Raw genomic sequence first — 16,158 nt, 5'->3', positions numbered from 1 at the left:
TGGCATTGGAATGGGCTGTCCAGGGAGGTGGTGGAGTTGCCATGCCTGGAGGTGTTCAAGAAAAACCTGGATAAGGCACTTAGTGCCATGGTCTGGTTGATTGTCTAGGGCTGGGTGCTAGGTTGGACTGGATGAGTTTAGAGATCTCTTCCAACCTGCTTGATTCTATGATTCTATTTTTAAGCAAGAGTAATTCCTTAGGCTATAGCAACTGCCTTGGGGGAGGGGGGACAATAAAAATAAAGGAAAAAAAAAAAGGAAAAAAATAATAAAAGGGAAAAAAAGGGGGAAGAAGAGAGGGGGGGGGGGGGGGGGGGGGGGGAGAAAAAAAAAGTCCAGACGAGATTGTGTCGTTTTGCATCACTTTCTTTAAAACACTGAAAAGGAATCATAAAACAAACAACAACAACAAAAAAAAAAGGTAATTGTAGGTATTCATCTGCCTCTATTCAGGGTCTTTATTGGGCGGTTTTGGCCTCACAGCCTGGTCTTTTTCATAGGAAATGTCAGCAAAGCCTCTGAATTAATGGGCTGTGAAGTGTTTAGAAACATAGCGTTTCACAAAAGTATACTGCGAGGATGTGACACTAATGGGAGGTGACCCATAGGCTCCCGACAAAACAGTCCGCTCTCCCCGCAACGCCAACAAATTAATCCAGCCTCAATACGCGGGGAGCTGCGCACATAAAGCGAGGCGTAGAGGAGTGGGAGGTGAAGAATGGTAGAGGAGGGGAAAAAGAAAAGAGAAAACTGATGAGGAATACGATTTGTAAACGATTTGGTTGCCTCCCGGTTTGCTCTGATCGGGAGAAGGGAGCTGCGAACTCCCAGCTGAAGGGAAAAGGCAAGGCTCCAGTTCAGCTGAATAACTGGAGCAGGAAAAGTTAGTAGCGTTTGTGAGCCATGTCACATGAAGCCAAGTGGTAAATTCCTGGATTTGCTTACATGGATTTAATTAATTTTTTTTTTTTTTTTTTTTTTTTTGCTGCTTTTAAAATAAAACAACAACAACAACAAAAACCGCAGTGCAACTCCTTCAATCTTTTCTGCAATTCTGCATGGTTGAACATTTGAAATGAGTTTGTGTATCACCCCCAGGCATTGATTCAGACTTGATTGGGGCAAAGCAGACTCCATGTGCTTATTTTTATACACGTCATTTGGGAAGTTCTATAGCCAAGGGAACAGCAAATGTGTTGCTCCACTGCCAAATTAGCGCGTATCCCTCGATCAAAACGGGAGGCGATCTTAATCAACAAGTTGTGCGACCTTAGTGCCATGGCAATGTCAGGTCAAGCCCGGGAAGAGAGGAGACAGATCGAAATACAAATTAAACTGAAAAAAAAAAAAAAGAGAGAGAGAAAGAGAAAGAAAGAAAGAAAAGAGAGAGAAAAAAAAAAGCAAGAAACAACCAACAATCCTTATAATTATCATCATCTGCTGCTTTTCCCTCTTCTGGCAAAGAAACACTCCATCCATTTGCAGAAATCGCCCGCGGAAACGTTACATCAAAACTAATCACAACGATTAAAATCAGCTTTTCTGTGCAAGAGGAGAGTAAAAAGCAAGTTGGAGGCTGGAATGAGACTGTTTTTTCCACCACCACCACCCCCCCCAAAAAAAAAATCGGGGAAAAAAATACACGCGATATATATATATATATATGTATGTATCTATATGCACGTTTCGAAGGAGATCAATTTTATGCCCGTGTGATCAGTTAATTTAATTTAACTTTTATTTGGGAGATTGATTCCGACTGGAGGTAGAGACATGAGCTAATTGTATCCTGATCCTTGCCTTGAGGGGTTTCAAAGCCCTGGAGCAACTATTCTCTGTATTTTGCTCTGTCTACCTTAGCCAAGCTATTGCATTTCTCTCTGGTGTAGCGAGGAGAGCAGACCGCTGCCGGGAGAGAGAAATATCGGAAGTGGGAGGTTTGGGGCTGGGGGGTGGGGGGGGAGGGAGGAAAGGGGAGAAAAAGACTGGGGGGGAAAAAAGGGGGGGAAAAAAGAGGGGAAAAAAAAAGGGGGTAAAAAAGGATACATTTAAAAAAAGAAAGAAGGAAAAGAGAGAAAGAAAAAGAAAGGAAAGGTTATAAAAGGGAGAGGGGAAAAAAAAGCCAGAGAGGAGGAAAAAAAAAGAGGGACACTTTGCCGGCTCCGATGTTCCAGGTAAGGGCTGCTCGGGATTGTTGTTGTTTGCAGCGCAGGGTGCGGAGGGACTCGGCAGCTTCCACGCATGTGCCGGGCGCTCGCAGCCCGCACGGGGACGCGGCGCGGTCCTGCCTCGCCCCGCCGCGCTCCCCCGCGCAACCCGCGCAGCGCTGTGGGGAGGCGGCGGAGGGGGGAGGGAGGGTGGGGGAGAGAGAGAGCGAGAGAGGGGAGGGAGGGAAACGCGGGGCGGAGGTGTGTGTGTGTGGGGGACTCCTCCTTTCTCCCTACCGCCTGTCTGAGGAGGGGGACACGCACACGGGGCCGCGGGGGTGGTGCGTGTGCGCGGAGCGGGTGTTGAGTGCAGAGCGGCGCGTTTTGCGCGGGGGGTGCGCGGCGGCCGGCATTGTTCTGCGGCGGGCTTGCAGGAGGGGGCCGCCATTGTCTGTGCGTGGAAGAGAGGGAGCGAGCAGGAGGCAACCGCCGTCCCCCACCTCACCGTTCACCCCCTCGCATACCATTCCGGAGCCCCCCGCGGCGGCCTTTTGTTGCCGGGGCGGCGGAGCGTAGGGCGGCCGCTTGAGGCCCTTTCCGCCTCGGGGCCCTGCGGGTGAGGCCGCAGGGCAGCGGCTGCCGTTCCCTCAGCGCCGCCGCCGCCGCCTGCCCGCGAGGGGCTGAGGCGCCGCTGCCGTTGCCGCCAAGCGCGGGGGCTGAGGCGGCAGAGGCTCCGGCACCCTAACGGCGGGATGGTGTATCCGCGTCCCACTCCCACACCCCAGGCACGACCTCGCTGCCCCATCCCACGGTGTCGGACGCCGTCCCGGAAGAGCCAAAGCTTCCTTCGCTGTCTAACACCCCCCCCCCCAGAAAAAAAGGAGCCGAACCGCCGTTGCCCTTCTGTTTCCAATCAGCGAGATACAAGTTTATTGGAACCTGCCCGGGGGGCACCCAGCGCCCTCGGGTTGTCCATTAAAAACGGGCCCAACGCTTCTCCCTTCTCAGCGGCCGGCGCTGCCCGGGACACCCCCGGGCTCTAGCCGCCGGCCGGCAGGGAGCGAAGGGAAGGAAAAGGGCAGAGCTCCCCCATGGTGCTCCTCAGGCGGCGCTCGATGTGCGGGTGCTTGGGGGCTGGTGGTTTTGAGCGATGATTTTTGTTGTCGGTGGAAAAAGCTGCGCCTAAATCCGCCACTTTCTCATCTTCATTTTTGCCCCCTCCGCCCCCCAGAGCCCGGCGTGGGGGTGGCTCGGCGGAGGCGGCCGGGGAGCTGCGGGGAAACTCCCGCTCGGGTCCGAGGAAGTTGGAGCTTTTTGCTTGCCGAATCGCGGGGAGGGGAGCAAAAAAACTTAAGTAAATATTAAAAGAAGTGGGAGCCGAAGGGGTGCGGATTGTGCTCAGCAGCCGCCGTGCGGGGATGCTGGCCCCGCAGGTCGGAGGCACTCGGCGAAAACTTCCCCCCCCCGCGGCTCCTGGAAATGACTGCGGTGCTTTTTGGTTGTATTAACGAGGCCCGCAGCACGACACGAAATGTTCTAGCACACACTAGAGGTCCCTCTGCGAGCTGTCAGGCGCTCGGGTGGTCTCAGGTTGGGTTGTTCTGGATGTAACGGTGGCTTCCCCTCTCGTCCCCCCTCCGGGTCACTGTTTGAACGCCTCTTGGTGCAAGCATCAGCGCAGAGTAACCGAATCAGGGTGAAAACAACCCACGCGAAAAGGGAATTTTTGTTGGTTTTGTTTGTGGCTGTGTTGCCCGGGCACCGACGGGTGGGTTAAAACACATATTCCTTCGGGAAAATAAACCCAAACCAAACCCACAGGCTTCGTTTCGTGCAGTGATAGATGAGTCCTGCTTGAAATAACCTCGCAGTTGGTTGATGTTGGGAACGACTTACTTTTCCTGGTGTGAATCCTGCCGTGGAAGTAGACAGTGTAAAACTAGAATAAGGATTTGCAGGCTATAGCTCATGGTTTTTAAAAGAGCGTGATGCACAAGCAGGCAAAAAGCTGAATGCTGAGATCATAAAGAGTCAATAAAGGTGATGGAGGCAACTAAAACTGATTGATCCCCAGCAATTTTCATACCCAGAGCTTGTTAAGGAGCTAACTAGTCCCCTCAGTCTTCCTGTGCTGCAAGCAGCATTATCACCATTTTACGGATGGAGAAACTGCAAAATAAAAAGAAGGTCACTGACTTGCCTAAAGCCATATAGCAAATAAAAGATAGATCTGGAATCAGCTAGGACAGATTTAGATCTCTCGCTGATTTGCGCTGCTCTAACCATTGATTTCGGTGGAATTCTTCTGGGTTTAAGGCAGGTTGAGACTTTAGGTGCTGCTCTGTCCCTTAGGAGCGCTGCCCTCGTCTAAATTTCATGTGACTGAACGAGGTGCAAGGTTTGGGGGGGAGGGGGAGAACATTTGGTGTGCATCTAATTTTTACAGATGAATTACTGTCAAACTTCAGGCTTTTGATAGATATTTTCCCTCGCACTTTTGCTTGCCACATGGGTGTAGTTTTGGGGGGTTTTAAACCATTTCCTTCTCTGGTGTAGATTTGTTGCTGGTTTCTCAGCAGTACTCCTTGTTTCTGAATGAAGCCTTCGGCTTTAGGTTGGAACAGCCTGGGAACGAATGAGAAAGGCTTCACTCATTGTGGGTCTCGCTGAGGCAGAAATGAGTAACTGCCTGGGGTATGGGATACCAACAGAACAGCTTTTCCCCTGCGTGGAGGGGAGGCTGCCTGCAGGAGACTTGCCCACATAGGCACTTTATTGCTTTATGATAAGTTTATGTGTGGGGAAAATGCAGTGTCAACAAAATCTTTGCTGCCTATAACAAATGGGAGGTGATTATTCAAAGTGGGGTCTCTCACAATTAGCAAAGCACCAGGTCTGCCAGTCACAGTCAGACAAGCCTTTCCTGCGAGCCCAGCTGGGAAGGAGTGATCAGTGCTGCTTGCTCTCTTCCAGCTAGTTTAGGAGCAGTTTCAGCGTAGCATAAAAGAGGCACAGATGCACAGATTGTGGTGCTGGTGCCTCGCTGTTTGTTTATTAATGAGTGCTGATATGTGCAAGCTGCCACACCTAGAGCCCTAAGTTCCTGCTTTGGCATGGGTGGGCTTCAGCTGGGTTTGGCACGGTGCTGACACTTCAGGGAGGAGATAGCCTCTCAGTGGTGGCAACGCTCCCTCCAAAGGGGGTCTGACTCCACATCTTCATGTGTGGGGAAGCAGGCAGAGAACATGGATGTGATGAGAAATATTCCCTACCCTCTCAGAGCATCTGTATCTGGAAGAGAAAGCATTTAGGTAGCAGTTGGCCTTGCAGAGTGTACATGGTGTGTTTAAGACCATGGGCTGACTCCCTGGGTAAGGCAAATTTGGAATCATAGAATCCATGTGCCCATTTGGGTTGGAAAAGACATTTAAGAGCATCAAGACTAACCATTGTCTGCCATGTCTGCTTCGTCAGAACCACATCTCTGTGGCTTTGAAACACCTCCAGGGATGAGGATTCAACCACCTCCCTGAGTTGCCTCTTCCAGTCTTTCAGGACCCTTTCCTGGAAGAAGTTTCTTCTAATGCCCAACCTAAACCTTGCCTGGTGCAACTTGAATGGAATGGATCCAAGCTAGAGGAGGGGAGATTTAGATTGGATGTTAGGAAGAAGTTCTTCACCATAAAGATGATGAGACACTGGCACAGGTTGCTCAGGGAGGTGGTGGAAGCCTCATCCCTGTTTTAAGGCCATTTCCCCTTGTCCTATCACTCCTTACTAGGGAGAAAAGACCAACCTCCATCTCACTATAGCCTTCTTTCAGGGAGTTGGAGAGAATGAGAAGGTCTTCTCTCAGCCTCATCTTTTCCACACTAAACACCCCCAGGGCCCTCAGCTGCTCCTCACCATCCCTGTTCTCCAGACCCTTCACCAGCTGCACTGCCCTTCTGTGGGCACACTTCAGCACCTCAATGCCTTCCTTCTAGTGAGGGCAGTGCTTTAGCATCCTTTCTTGTGCTCTGTGCAGTCAAACAGGGTGCCTCACTTGCAGTAACCATTCAGCTCTTCTGTGGTACCAGAGGAAAAATTATGTTGATCAGAAGCAATTTGTAGCGGAGATGCCTGCTGTTACTTATTTTGGATCCTTTTACACTGCTCCAGCAGAGCCAAGTTGGATCTCCTTCCAGGAAACAAATTTAGTCAGTTGTTGTGTTTTGGGTTTTTTTTTTACTGACAGAAACACAGTTCTGACTTGAAATGGAATCTCTTCTGTTGATCTGCGTTGCACTTCTGTTTTGTTTTTACCGCCTGGGTAAAATCCATCTCTGGTGTTGTGCCATTGACTTCTGTGTTGTTTCACAAAGAATTAATTTGCCTTCCTGTGTTAAAACACAGATTTCTGTTGTTCTGCTTCCCACAGAATGAAGCTTGGGGCTTGGTTTTAGTTCAAAGGAGAAAAATAGAAAACACACCTCATCGTTTTTATTTTGTCCACCTTTACTACTAGAGCAGGCAGAGACAATTCTCTGATTCGACGTTTGGAGAATGCCTAGAGGTGGGAGGAGAGAGTGACTGCTCTCATCCTAGCTGATAGCACCTTCCAAAACACTCTTAATGCATGTGGAAGCCATGAGTGCATTCCACATTGATGATGTGTGTTGTAGCTTTAATAAGCTCTGGTTCTCTGGTGTGTGTTTTAATCATGCCTTTGACCCAGATATCACCTTGCACCCAACTGCACCAAAGCTGCTGCTGTTACCTGTGTGGTGATAAAAGGCCATGTTTATGCAGTGAGTGGCTCACCTGATAACCTTCTTCTGACAGCTCTTCGTCTAGAGGGCTGCCCCCACTGGTGGTGGAAGTTACTGGTCTGATGTGGTTGGCAGGTGGTTTGAGTGTAAGCAGAGTCTAAAGGTGAGGGATACAAACTTTAGAAGTGCTTCTTGAGGACAACTCATCTTGACAAACTGTTTAGTGGCTTTCACTCAGCTGGTTTTCCTTGCCCAGTGTGCTCCCTAGTAATAAGTGGCAGGATGGGAGGAATGGTGTCAAGTTGCACCAGGGGAGAGGTAATCCATGCATCTGGGACCTGGAACATGTCCAGAGAGGGGCCACAAGGATGGTCTGAAGGCTGGAGCTCCTCTCCCGTGGGGACAGGCTGAGAGAGTTGGAGTTGTTCAGTCTGCAGAAGAGAAGGCTCTGAGGAGACCTTGTTGTGGCCTTCCAGTATCTGAAGTGGGCTACAAGCAAGTTAGGAAGGAACTTCTTAGGGTGTCAGGACCAGGGGGAATGGATCCAAGCTAGAGGAGGGGAGATTTAGATTGGATGTTAGCAAGAAGTTCTTCACCATAAAGATGATGAGACACTGGCACAGGTTGCTCAGGGAGGTGGTGGAAGCCTCATCCCTGTTTTAAGGCCAGGCTGGATGTGGCTCTGGACAACCTGACCTAGTGTGAGGTATCCCTACCCATGGCAGGAGGGTTGGAACTGGGTGATCCTTGGGGTCCTTTCCAGCCCTGACAATTCTGTGATCTTGTGACCTCTCACACATGGCTAACAGCCCTTCCTAGTTTTCCAGTAGCAGTCCTATTTGACCATGTCTCTGTTTGACTCCAAGCTGTGGCAAAAGGGACAAGGGCTTAGGTGGGCTTTCCAGCCCTGTTGCAGAGGGGTGATGCCAAGGCAGCTGTACCAGCTGATGACTGTTGGTGAGGACACAAAGACTACTCTAGGAGAACATGAGAAAAGGGCAATTAACACTCTCACTGTCAAAGGGAGCTCTCAGACGTGGGGAGTTAGGGAGAGCCTTGAAGACTGGTGAAAATATGCACAAACAGCACCAATGGAGGGATGCAGAGAGAGTCAGAAGGGAGAGCTGGACAGTTAGGGCTCTGTTCTATTTAGGCAAGCAAAAAGCTGATGGATTTACCCTGGACCTCCAAGAGATGGTCACTGATGAGATCCAGGCAGGATCTCACGTGGATCTGCAGCCTGGGTCTGGACAAAGAGGGAAAGGGAGAGAAAGAGGCAGGAGAGTTTAGAGGCAGCTGCAGATGTGAGCTGAGGGGAAAAGAATGAGACAGTGCATCCTTCCATAGCCTCCAGCTTCTCCTTATGGTGGCCTCTGTGGCACAAAGACAGCTTGGGATTCCTGGAGGCAAAATGAGGACGTGACTTTTGCTGTTAGCAGCAAACTGAATTTCCAAGGCTGTGGCTGCTGCTCTGAGGAATATGCTTCCTGAAAAACGTGTAGGCTGGAGTGTTCCTGTTTGGAGGGCATATGAGAAAGCAGCTGCATGTTTTTTGCTGGGCCTTCTGCTCTCGGGCAGGTGAGACTCAATCAGGAGTAAAAAAAGTTATCTCTTTCTCAGGGAAAGAGGTGGCTCAGCCCAGGGGAAAACTGTAGCTTTGAGGAAGGCTTTTCTTTAGCTCAAGGATCTGTATTTATCACTGCCTACATAAGGTCTTTCCTTTTCTTCCTTAATCTTCTTGAACTGTTTCCATCAGTGTCCTGCAAGTGAGAGTTTCCACAGGTCCCTGAGAGATAAGCTGGAGAGTGATATCCTTATCCATTTATAAGCTAATGCCATTTTAAATTCCATTAGGTGCCCTCTTGTTTTATGAAGGGCATCTGATTTCTCCTTCATGCCACTCATTATTTTCTCTGCTTCCATTCTATCATCTCTCACTGTTTTTTTCTTCCTAAATGAAATAGTTGTGGTCTTAATCTTTTTGTTTAGAAATACCCCCACATGTCTCTAATCATTTTTTGTGCCTCTGGCTATCTGGTGTAGCTATCTAGCACTCCCATCACTGCGTCTCACTGGATATTTTAAAGCTACTTCCAAAGTCATCAGCGTGAAGGAGACTGAAAGATGGTCTTGTGGTTCAAGTAAATCACTGAGAGTCCAAAGTCCTGCTTCCAGACCTCCTGCCCTGTCACCTTGGGCTAATCACTGAGATCCCACAGGTTCCTTTGTAGTCCCAGGAGACAGAAAGAGGGAAATTTTGAGCGAAATATAGGAAGGATTTCTCCATGCCAGGATGGAAAGGATTCTAGGAGCTCAGCCCTACCAAATGTAGTCATTTCAATTGTTGTGTGGGGTTTTATTTTTCTCCAGAAGGCAGCTGCCTGTGTGCTGAAATTTGTAACTTCTGCCTAAGTGGTTGATTGTATAGCGCTGGGCTGGTTTCTATTTGTTACACTCCTCTTGATATTAGGTTCCAAACAAATTCAATTAAGTGATTTCTCTTTGTTATTTTATGGTGAAGCTCATATGGAAAGTATGAGTTACAAATGATTCGGACCGAGCAGGCGCATGGCTTTCATGTGTCCTTGGGGACTTGGAAAGCCAGCACAGTCCTGCTGGAAGTGAAAACCAGAACCAAATTCCAACCCTTTACATCTAGGACAAGACCCGTTCCTGGGAGGCACTGGGTACCCCTCGCTGCCACTCATACTTCCCACATGTGGGATCAAGGCTAAGGTACTGCTGGCTTGTCTCCAGTCTAAATGAACTCATTATCCACGCCCTGTCAAGGCTCTCGCAAGGAACGTTAAGACTCACCCATCTGGTTCCCTCCTCTGATGTTTTCAGCTAGGCCTGGCTGTTAACAGCATTATCGCTCTTCAACAGCACACTCAGGTCTGGAGCACCTCACCACCTTGGTCTCATCTGGTGCCTCATCATTTCTGGCACCCAGGAGCCCACAGCTCTGCGGCTGGGTGTGCGCTGCTGTCAGCACCCCATGCTCCCGGGCTGCTCGCAGGCACACGCCTTGCCAGGTAGCAGCAAAACAGCCCTGGCTCAGGCACTGGGGTAGGAGATTGCACAGCAAGGGAGGGTCGTCTCCCCCTCTACTCTGCCCTGGGGATACCTCATCTTGAGTACTGCCTTCAGCTTTGGGCTCCCCAGGTTAAGAGGGACAAGGATCTGCTGGAGAGGATCCAGTGGAGGGTTACAGGGAGGATGAGGGGACTGAAGCACTGCCTGATGAGGAGAGGCTGAGGGACCTGGGGCTGCTTAGTCTGGAGAAGAGAAGACTGAGAGGGGACTGAATAAATGTCTATATCTGAGGCCTAGGGGTCAGGGCTCTGCTCACTGCTCCCTGGAATAGGACAAGGAGCAGTGGATGGAAGCTGCAGCACAGGAGGTTCCAGCTCAACACAAGGGGGCACTTCTTGCCTGGAAGGGTCCCAGAGTACTGACACAGGCTGCCCAGAGAGGTTGTGGAGTCTCCTTCTCTGGAGCCTTTTAAGGCCTGTCTGGATGTGTTCCTGTGTGCCCTGAGCTAGAATGTATGGTCCTGCTGTGGCAGGGAGGTTGGACTGGATGATCACCTTGGGTCCCTTCTACCCCCTGGCAACCAGTGAGCCTGTTATCTTTGAGGTGAGAGTTGAAGCAACTGGGGTGTTTAGTCCAGGGAACAGAAGTCTAAGAGGAACTCCTATTACAAGAAGGATATAGACATGCTGGAACATGTCCAGAGAAGGGCCACGAGGATGATCAGAGGGCTGCAGCTCCTCTCCCGTGAGAATGGACTGAGAGAGTTTGGGCTGTTCAGTCTGGAGAAGGAAGGCTCCAGGGGACCTTATTATGGCTTCTCAGTATCTGAAAGAGGCTGGAAGCTGAGTACTTTGTAGGATGTCACATAGTGATAGGACTGGGGGGAATGGATACAAGCTAGAGAAGGGGAGATGTAGATTAAACGTTAGGAAAATGTTCTTCAGCATGAGGGTGGTGAGACCCTGGCACAGGTTGCCCAGGGAGGTGGTGGAAGACTCATCCCTGGAAGTTTTAAAGGCCAGGCTGGATGTGGCTCTGAGCAGCCTAGTCTAGTGTGAGGTGTCCCTGCCCATGGCAGGGAGGTTGGATCTGCATGATTCTTGAGGTGCCTTCCAAGCCTGACACTTCTGTGATTCTGTGTATCACCCCGAAAGGAGGTTGGAGTGAGGCTGGCATTGGTCTCTCTTCCTGAATAAGCAGCAATAGGACAAGAAGAAATGGCCTCAGATTGCACCAGGCAGGATTTAGGTTGGATATTAGGGTAAAAAAAATCCTTGCAGGAGTGATCAGGCATTGGAACAAGCTCTGCAGGGCACTGGTGGAGCTACCATCCCTGGAGCTGTTCAAGAAGCTATAGATGTGGCACTTCAGGATATGGTTTGGTAGTTGGGTTACAGTTGGCCTCCATGATCTTAAAGATCTTTTCCAGTCTTCGTTCTCTCATTCTAGCAGTATGAACTACAAACCCTGCTTGTTTCTAAAGTGTCCTGTGCCACAGAGGTGCTACAGGGGCACACTTTGGGGGGATGCTGCTGCAGCAGAACAGCAAAAGCAAACTGCTTAGGTATTTGTAGCATAAAACTAACAACATTCTTATTTAAATGACATTTTGTTCTCTGCTTTTTATCCTTCTCATATCTCCTTGGTTTTGCCTTGATGTCCCTCTGTCCTTCAGACAGCAGTCAGCTACTGCTGCCATGAATATTCCATGTGGCACTGCCTGCCTGAGTGGCTCAAGCCTCTGTGAACATTCCCATGCAAGCCCTGGAAAGTTTGATGCTCTTTGAGAAGGAGTCAATCCTACAGGACTCTGCTGATAACCCAAACTATGTCAGTGGGCCTGTTTGTGTGACTAAAGGTAACACAGGAAGATGCTCAGAGGTTTGGGGCATCAGAAAGTCTTTGCAGCTGTCAAAGAGGAAAAGGGTGCCTTGGCTTCTGGTGGGGCTTGCAGGGTTTTAGAATTTCATAGAATCAAGCAGGTTGGAAGAGACCTCCAAGATCATCCAGCCCAACCTAGCACCCAGCCCTGGCCAATCAACCAGCCCATGGCACTAAGTGCCCCAGCCAGGCTTTTCTTCAACACCTCCAGGCATGGCAACTCCACCACCTCCCTGGGCATCCCATTCCAATGCCAATCACTCTCTCTGCCAACAACTTCCTCCTAACATCCAGCCTAGACCTGCCCTGGCACAACTTGAGGCTGTGTCCCCTTGTTCTGTTGCTGGTTGCCTGGCAGAAGAGTCCAACCCCACCTGGCTACAGCCTCCCTGCAGGGAGCTGCAGGCAGCAATGAGCTCTACCCTGAGCCTCCTCTTCTGCAGGCTGCTCACCCCCAGCTCCCTCCCTTGTTTCCCTCCTGCCTCCTAGCTGGCATTTTGTCAGCGCCTCCTGCTCACCAGCATTCCCATGGCACAGCAACACGCTCAAAGAAGAAATCCCTGTGAGAAATCAGAGGGCTTCATTGAATTTCCAAAGTTTGGAGCTGTGATCCTCCTTGCCCCCCTCCCCGGGCAGCTGGCACTGCCAGATTCTGATTGCTCCTGTGAGCATTGGATGAATCTCACTGGGGACTGCATTTGCTCTTTCACCCAGGCACTTATCACACACATTTCCCTAACACTTTCAAATTGTGCCTGCCAAACATTTTCTGATGGAAAGTTAAAAGTCATCTATTACTGAAGTGATTTTGCAGCCCTCCTGGGCATGTTTTCCTTTCCTGTTGTTTTTTTTTTCTCCCTTCTCTTTTTTTTCCTTGTGTAGTTCAGATAGTTTCAAGCTCTTTCTATAACAGGCTGCCAAAGGTCAGCTTCAAATATATATATATATAGTAAAAAAAAAAAAAGAAGAAGGAAAAAGTTCTGTGTCCTAAAAATGTATTAGTGCTATTTTGCTCTTTTATGCATCTCCTTTTAAAGCTGAAATGAGCATAATGCTGCTTTGCTGCCCAGGCCACTGAGATCTGAATGGGAAACTGGAGATCACAGTATCACAGTATTATTAGGATTGGAAGAGACCTCACAGATCATCAAGTCCAACCCTTTACCACAGAGCTCAAGGCCAGACCATGGCACCAAGTGCCACGTCCAGTCCTGCCTTGAACAGCTCCAGGGACGGCGACTCCACCACCTCCCCAGGCAGCCCATTCCAGTGTCCAATGATTCTCTCAGGGAAGAACTTTCTCCTCACCTCCAGCCTAAATCTCCCCTGGTGTAGCTTGAGGCTGTGTCCTCTCGTTCTGGTGCTGGCCACCTGAGAGAAGAGAGCAACCTCCTCCTGGCCACAACCACCCCTCAAGTAGTTGTAGACAGCAATAAGGTCTCCCCTGAGCCTCCTCCAGGCTAACCAATCCCAGCTCCCTCAGCCTCTCCTCGTAGGGCTGTGCTCAAGGCCTCTCCCCAGCCTCGTTGCCCTTCTCTGGACACGCTCAAGCATCTCAATGTCCCTCCTAAACTGGGGACTAAACTGCCTTCCAACCCCAACCATTCTGTGATCCCATAACCTTAGCACCTGGCTTCCATGCCAGTTTGCAGGGAATGGAGACAAGAGCAGAGCACAGCTGGACCTGGACTGGATGAGTCATCCAGAGTTAAAACTCTCCCAGGTCTCCCACTCCAAGCTGGACCTGTGTGGATCTGGTTGCAGCTTTTGAGTCCAGTGATCTGTGGTGATCTGTTGGCTCCACATGCAAAGCATTTGTATTCAGAGCCTTGTCTGACCCTTGCCTCATTTTCCCTCCTTTTCACCTCCTGCATGGATCACACTCCTGCTTTCAGCGTGGGAGCAGAAGGCAACATGTCACTTCTTCCCTCCTGGATCCCCTCATTTCCCCCCTTCTCAGCGCTCCTGGCATTTTCTTTAAGTGCCTCTTTTCTTCCCCTAGGACCCAGAGCTCCGCAGGGTGTTTTGAAGCTGATTAAAGCAGTTTGTCCTGCCGTGGCAGGGAGATGCTAAAGCAGAGCAGAGCGTGTGTGTCTCCTGGGTTCAGATCAGGGCTTTTATTACTCTTCTCCCCAGTTTCTTGTTTAGCAAACACGGTTAAAGCAGGATCATGGTGTAAACAAAGCAAAGCAGCTCCTCCCTTCCTGGAGAGGACCAGCCTGAGAGCACATCCAGCTTTTTGCTGGCCCCCTTGAACTCACTCAATCATGCTCCAGCCTCCAATGGGCTGAGCAGCCTGGATTTGTCATGTCTCTTCAAACTGCTTTGGCAGGACCTTTATTTGAGGTTGCCTTCACTGCCTGTTTGTTTCATGTGGTGTTTAGAAGTGCAGAGACTTGGGCCTGGGCCAGCAGAAGAAGCTAAACCAAACAAGCCCTCAACCCTGTAAAACACAAGCAACACAAATCATCATTCAGAGCCTTCTAGGGTGGAGATAGAAATCTCCTAGCCAGCTAACACTTAAGCTGCACTGCAATTAAAACATAATCCTTTCAATGCCTTGGATTTGGAGGGTGGAGAGGGTTAGAGAGAGGTACAGGGGAGGAAACGAGTCAGAAGTGAAGACATTACAATGCTTAGCCTCAACATGGAACTACTTAAGCATACCATAATTGCATCACAGAAGGTATGCATACCCCGAAACCAAAAAGGAAGCAGGAAGGCAAGAAAAAACAAACACAGCATGATGAACCAAGCAGGTAACCTTCAGGAAAAGGAAATCTAACCCCAGAGAAAGGAAACTGGTTGGGGGGGAAAAAAGGGAAAGATGGGAAACAGGAGGGCTGAGAGCAAATTTCGAGTGCAGCCAGACACATTTCACAGGCTCACAGGGTGTTAGGGGTTGGAAGGGACCTCCACAGACCAGCCAGCCCAACCCCCCCCTGCCAGAGCAGGGCCATTTCTCCAGAGAAATTGTTATTTCTGAGGAACAGATACGTGGGAGAGGTTGCTGGTGGATTAGCTGGATCCAAGGGGCAGTTAAAAATGACAGGAGTGCTGCACCACATCCTGCCATCAGTCTGTACTGATTGGAAATACATCCACTCTCTACATCTATTATTCAATCACTAAAGGAGGGGGGGGGGGGGGAGCTGTCAAATATCGAGGCATCAGAAGAGAAGCAGCAAAATTGATGTGCTAAAGTAACAAACCTCCCAGAGCAGCTGGCATCAATCAAGGCTGATAGCTGTTCACAAAATCATGCAAGTTTCTCCTCAAAGCAGCCTGCTCTGCTGTAGCAAATCAATGGAACGTGGTATTTGTTTTCCTGTAAAATCAAGATCAGCTCAGCCACGTGAAAAAGAAAGAAAGTTGAAATACAGGAGGGTGAACTGCTGCAGAGGGCCCACAGGAGGCCTTGAAGATGATCAGAGGGATAGAGAACCTCCCCTATGGGGGCAGGCTGAAAGAATTGGGGCTGTTCAGTCTGGAGAAGAGAAGGCTGCAGGGAGACCTTAGAGCAGCCTTTCAGTACCTGAAGTGGCTTCAGAAGAGCTGGGGAGGGACTTTGGACAAGGGCTTGTGGTGAGAGGATGGATTGAATCTGGAAGAGTGAAGATTTAGACTGGAGATTAGGAAGAAATTCTTTGCAGTGTGGGTGGGGAGACACTAGCACAGGCTGCCCAGGGAGGCTGTGGATGCCCCCTCCTGGAGGTGTTCAAGGCCTTAGGTAACCTGGGCTAGTGGAAGATGTCCCTGCCCTTGGCAGAGGGGCTGGAACCAAAGGGGTTGGGTCACTTCCAGCACAAACCATTCTGTGAATCTATGAGTTGCAAAATCTGCACACTAGATAATTACACCTGAGGGTGGAGGAAGTTCTTTGCTGAGCAGGTGGTCAGGCACTGGCACAGGCTGCCCAGGGGGGTGGTGGAGTTGCCATCCTTGAAGGTGTTTCAAAGGAAAGTGGCTGTGGTGCTTGAGGCTATGGTCTAGTGATGAAGGCTGCTGGGATGAAGGTTGGACTGGATGATGCTGGTGGTCCTTTCCAACCATAGTGATTCACAGTGATGAGATGTTATGCTGAGGGATTTGGTTTAGTCAAGGGCTTGTCAGTGTGAAACTGATGATTGACTTGATGAGCTTGAAGGGCTTTTCCAATCTAAGGAATTCTGTGATTCTGAGAAGGGAAGGGAAGGGGAAAAGAGAGGGGAGAGGGAAGAGGGAAGAGGGAAGGAGAGAGGAAAGAAGAGAGGGAAGGAGAGAGGAGAGGGAATTCTTTTGGTTGGAAAAGACCTTTAAGACAACCATTCTCTACCTCTGTCAAGTCTGGGGCTAATCCATGT

The 16,158-nt window shown here is 49.9% G+C and overlaps 1 protein-coding gene across 1 annotated transcript in view; it reads left to right on the top strand.

Annotated features, from left to right (window-relative positions):
* The first annotated feature begins 2,025 nt into the window (after positions 1–2,025).
* The window catches only part of KCTD1 (potassium channel tetramerization domain containing 1), a 161,248-nt gene continuing 147,115 nt past the window's right edge, over positions 2,026–16,158 (top strand). Inside the window, exon 1 of the mRNA XM_064170532.1 lies at positions 2,026–2,174. Within this exon, the coding sequence (XP_064026602.1) occupies positions 2,166–2,174 (9 nt within the window). The 5' untranslated portion in view covers positions 2,026–2,165. The remainder of the gene's footprint in view (positions 2,175–16,158) is intronic.

This window comes from Pogoniulus pusillus, chromosome 34 (assembly GCF_015220805.1).
Source record: "Pogoniulus pusillus isolate bPogPus1 chromosome 34, bPogPus1.pri, whole genome shotgun sequence".
In the NCBI taxonomy this organism is placed as follows: Eukaryota; Metazoa; Chordata; class Aves; order Piciformes; family Lybiidae; genus Pogoniulus; species Pogoniulus pusillus.
This window is presented reverse-complemented; position numbering and strand designations above follow the sequence as displayed.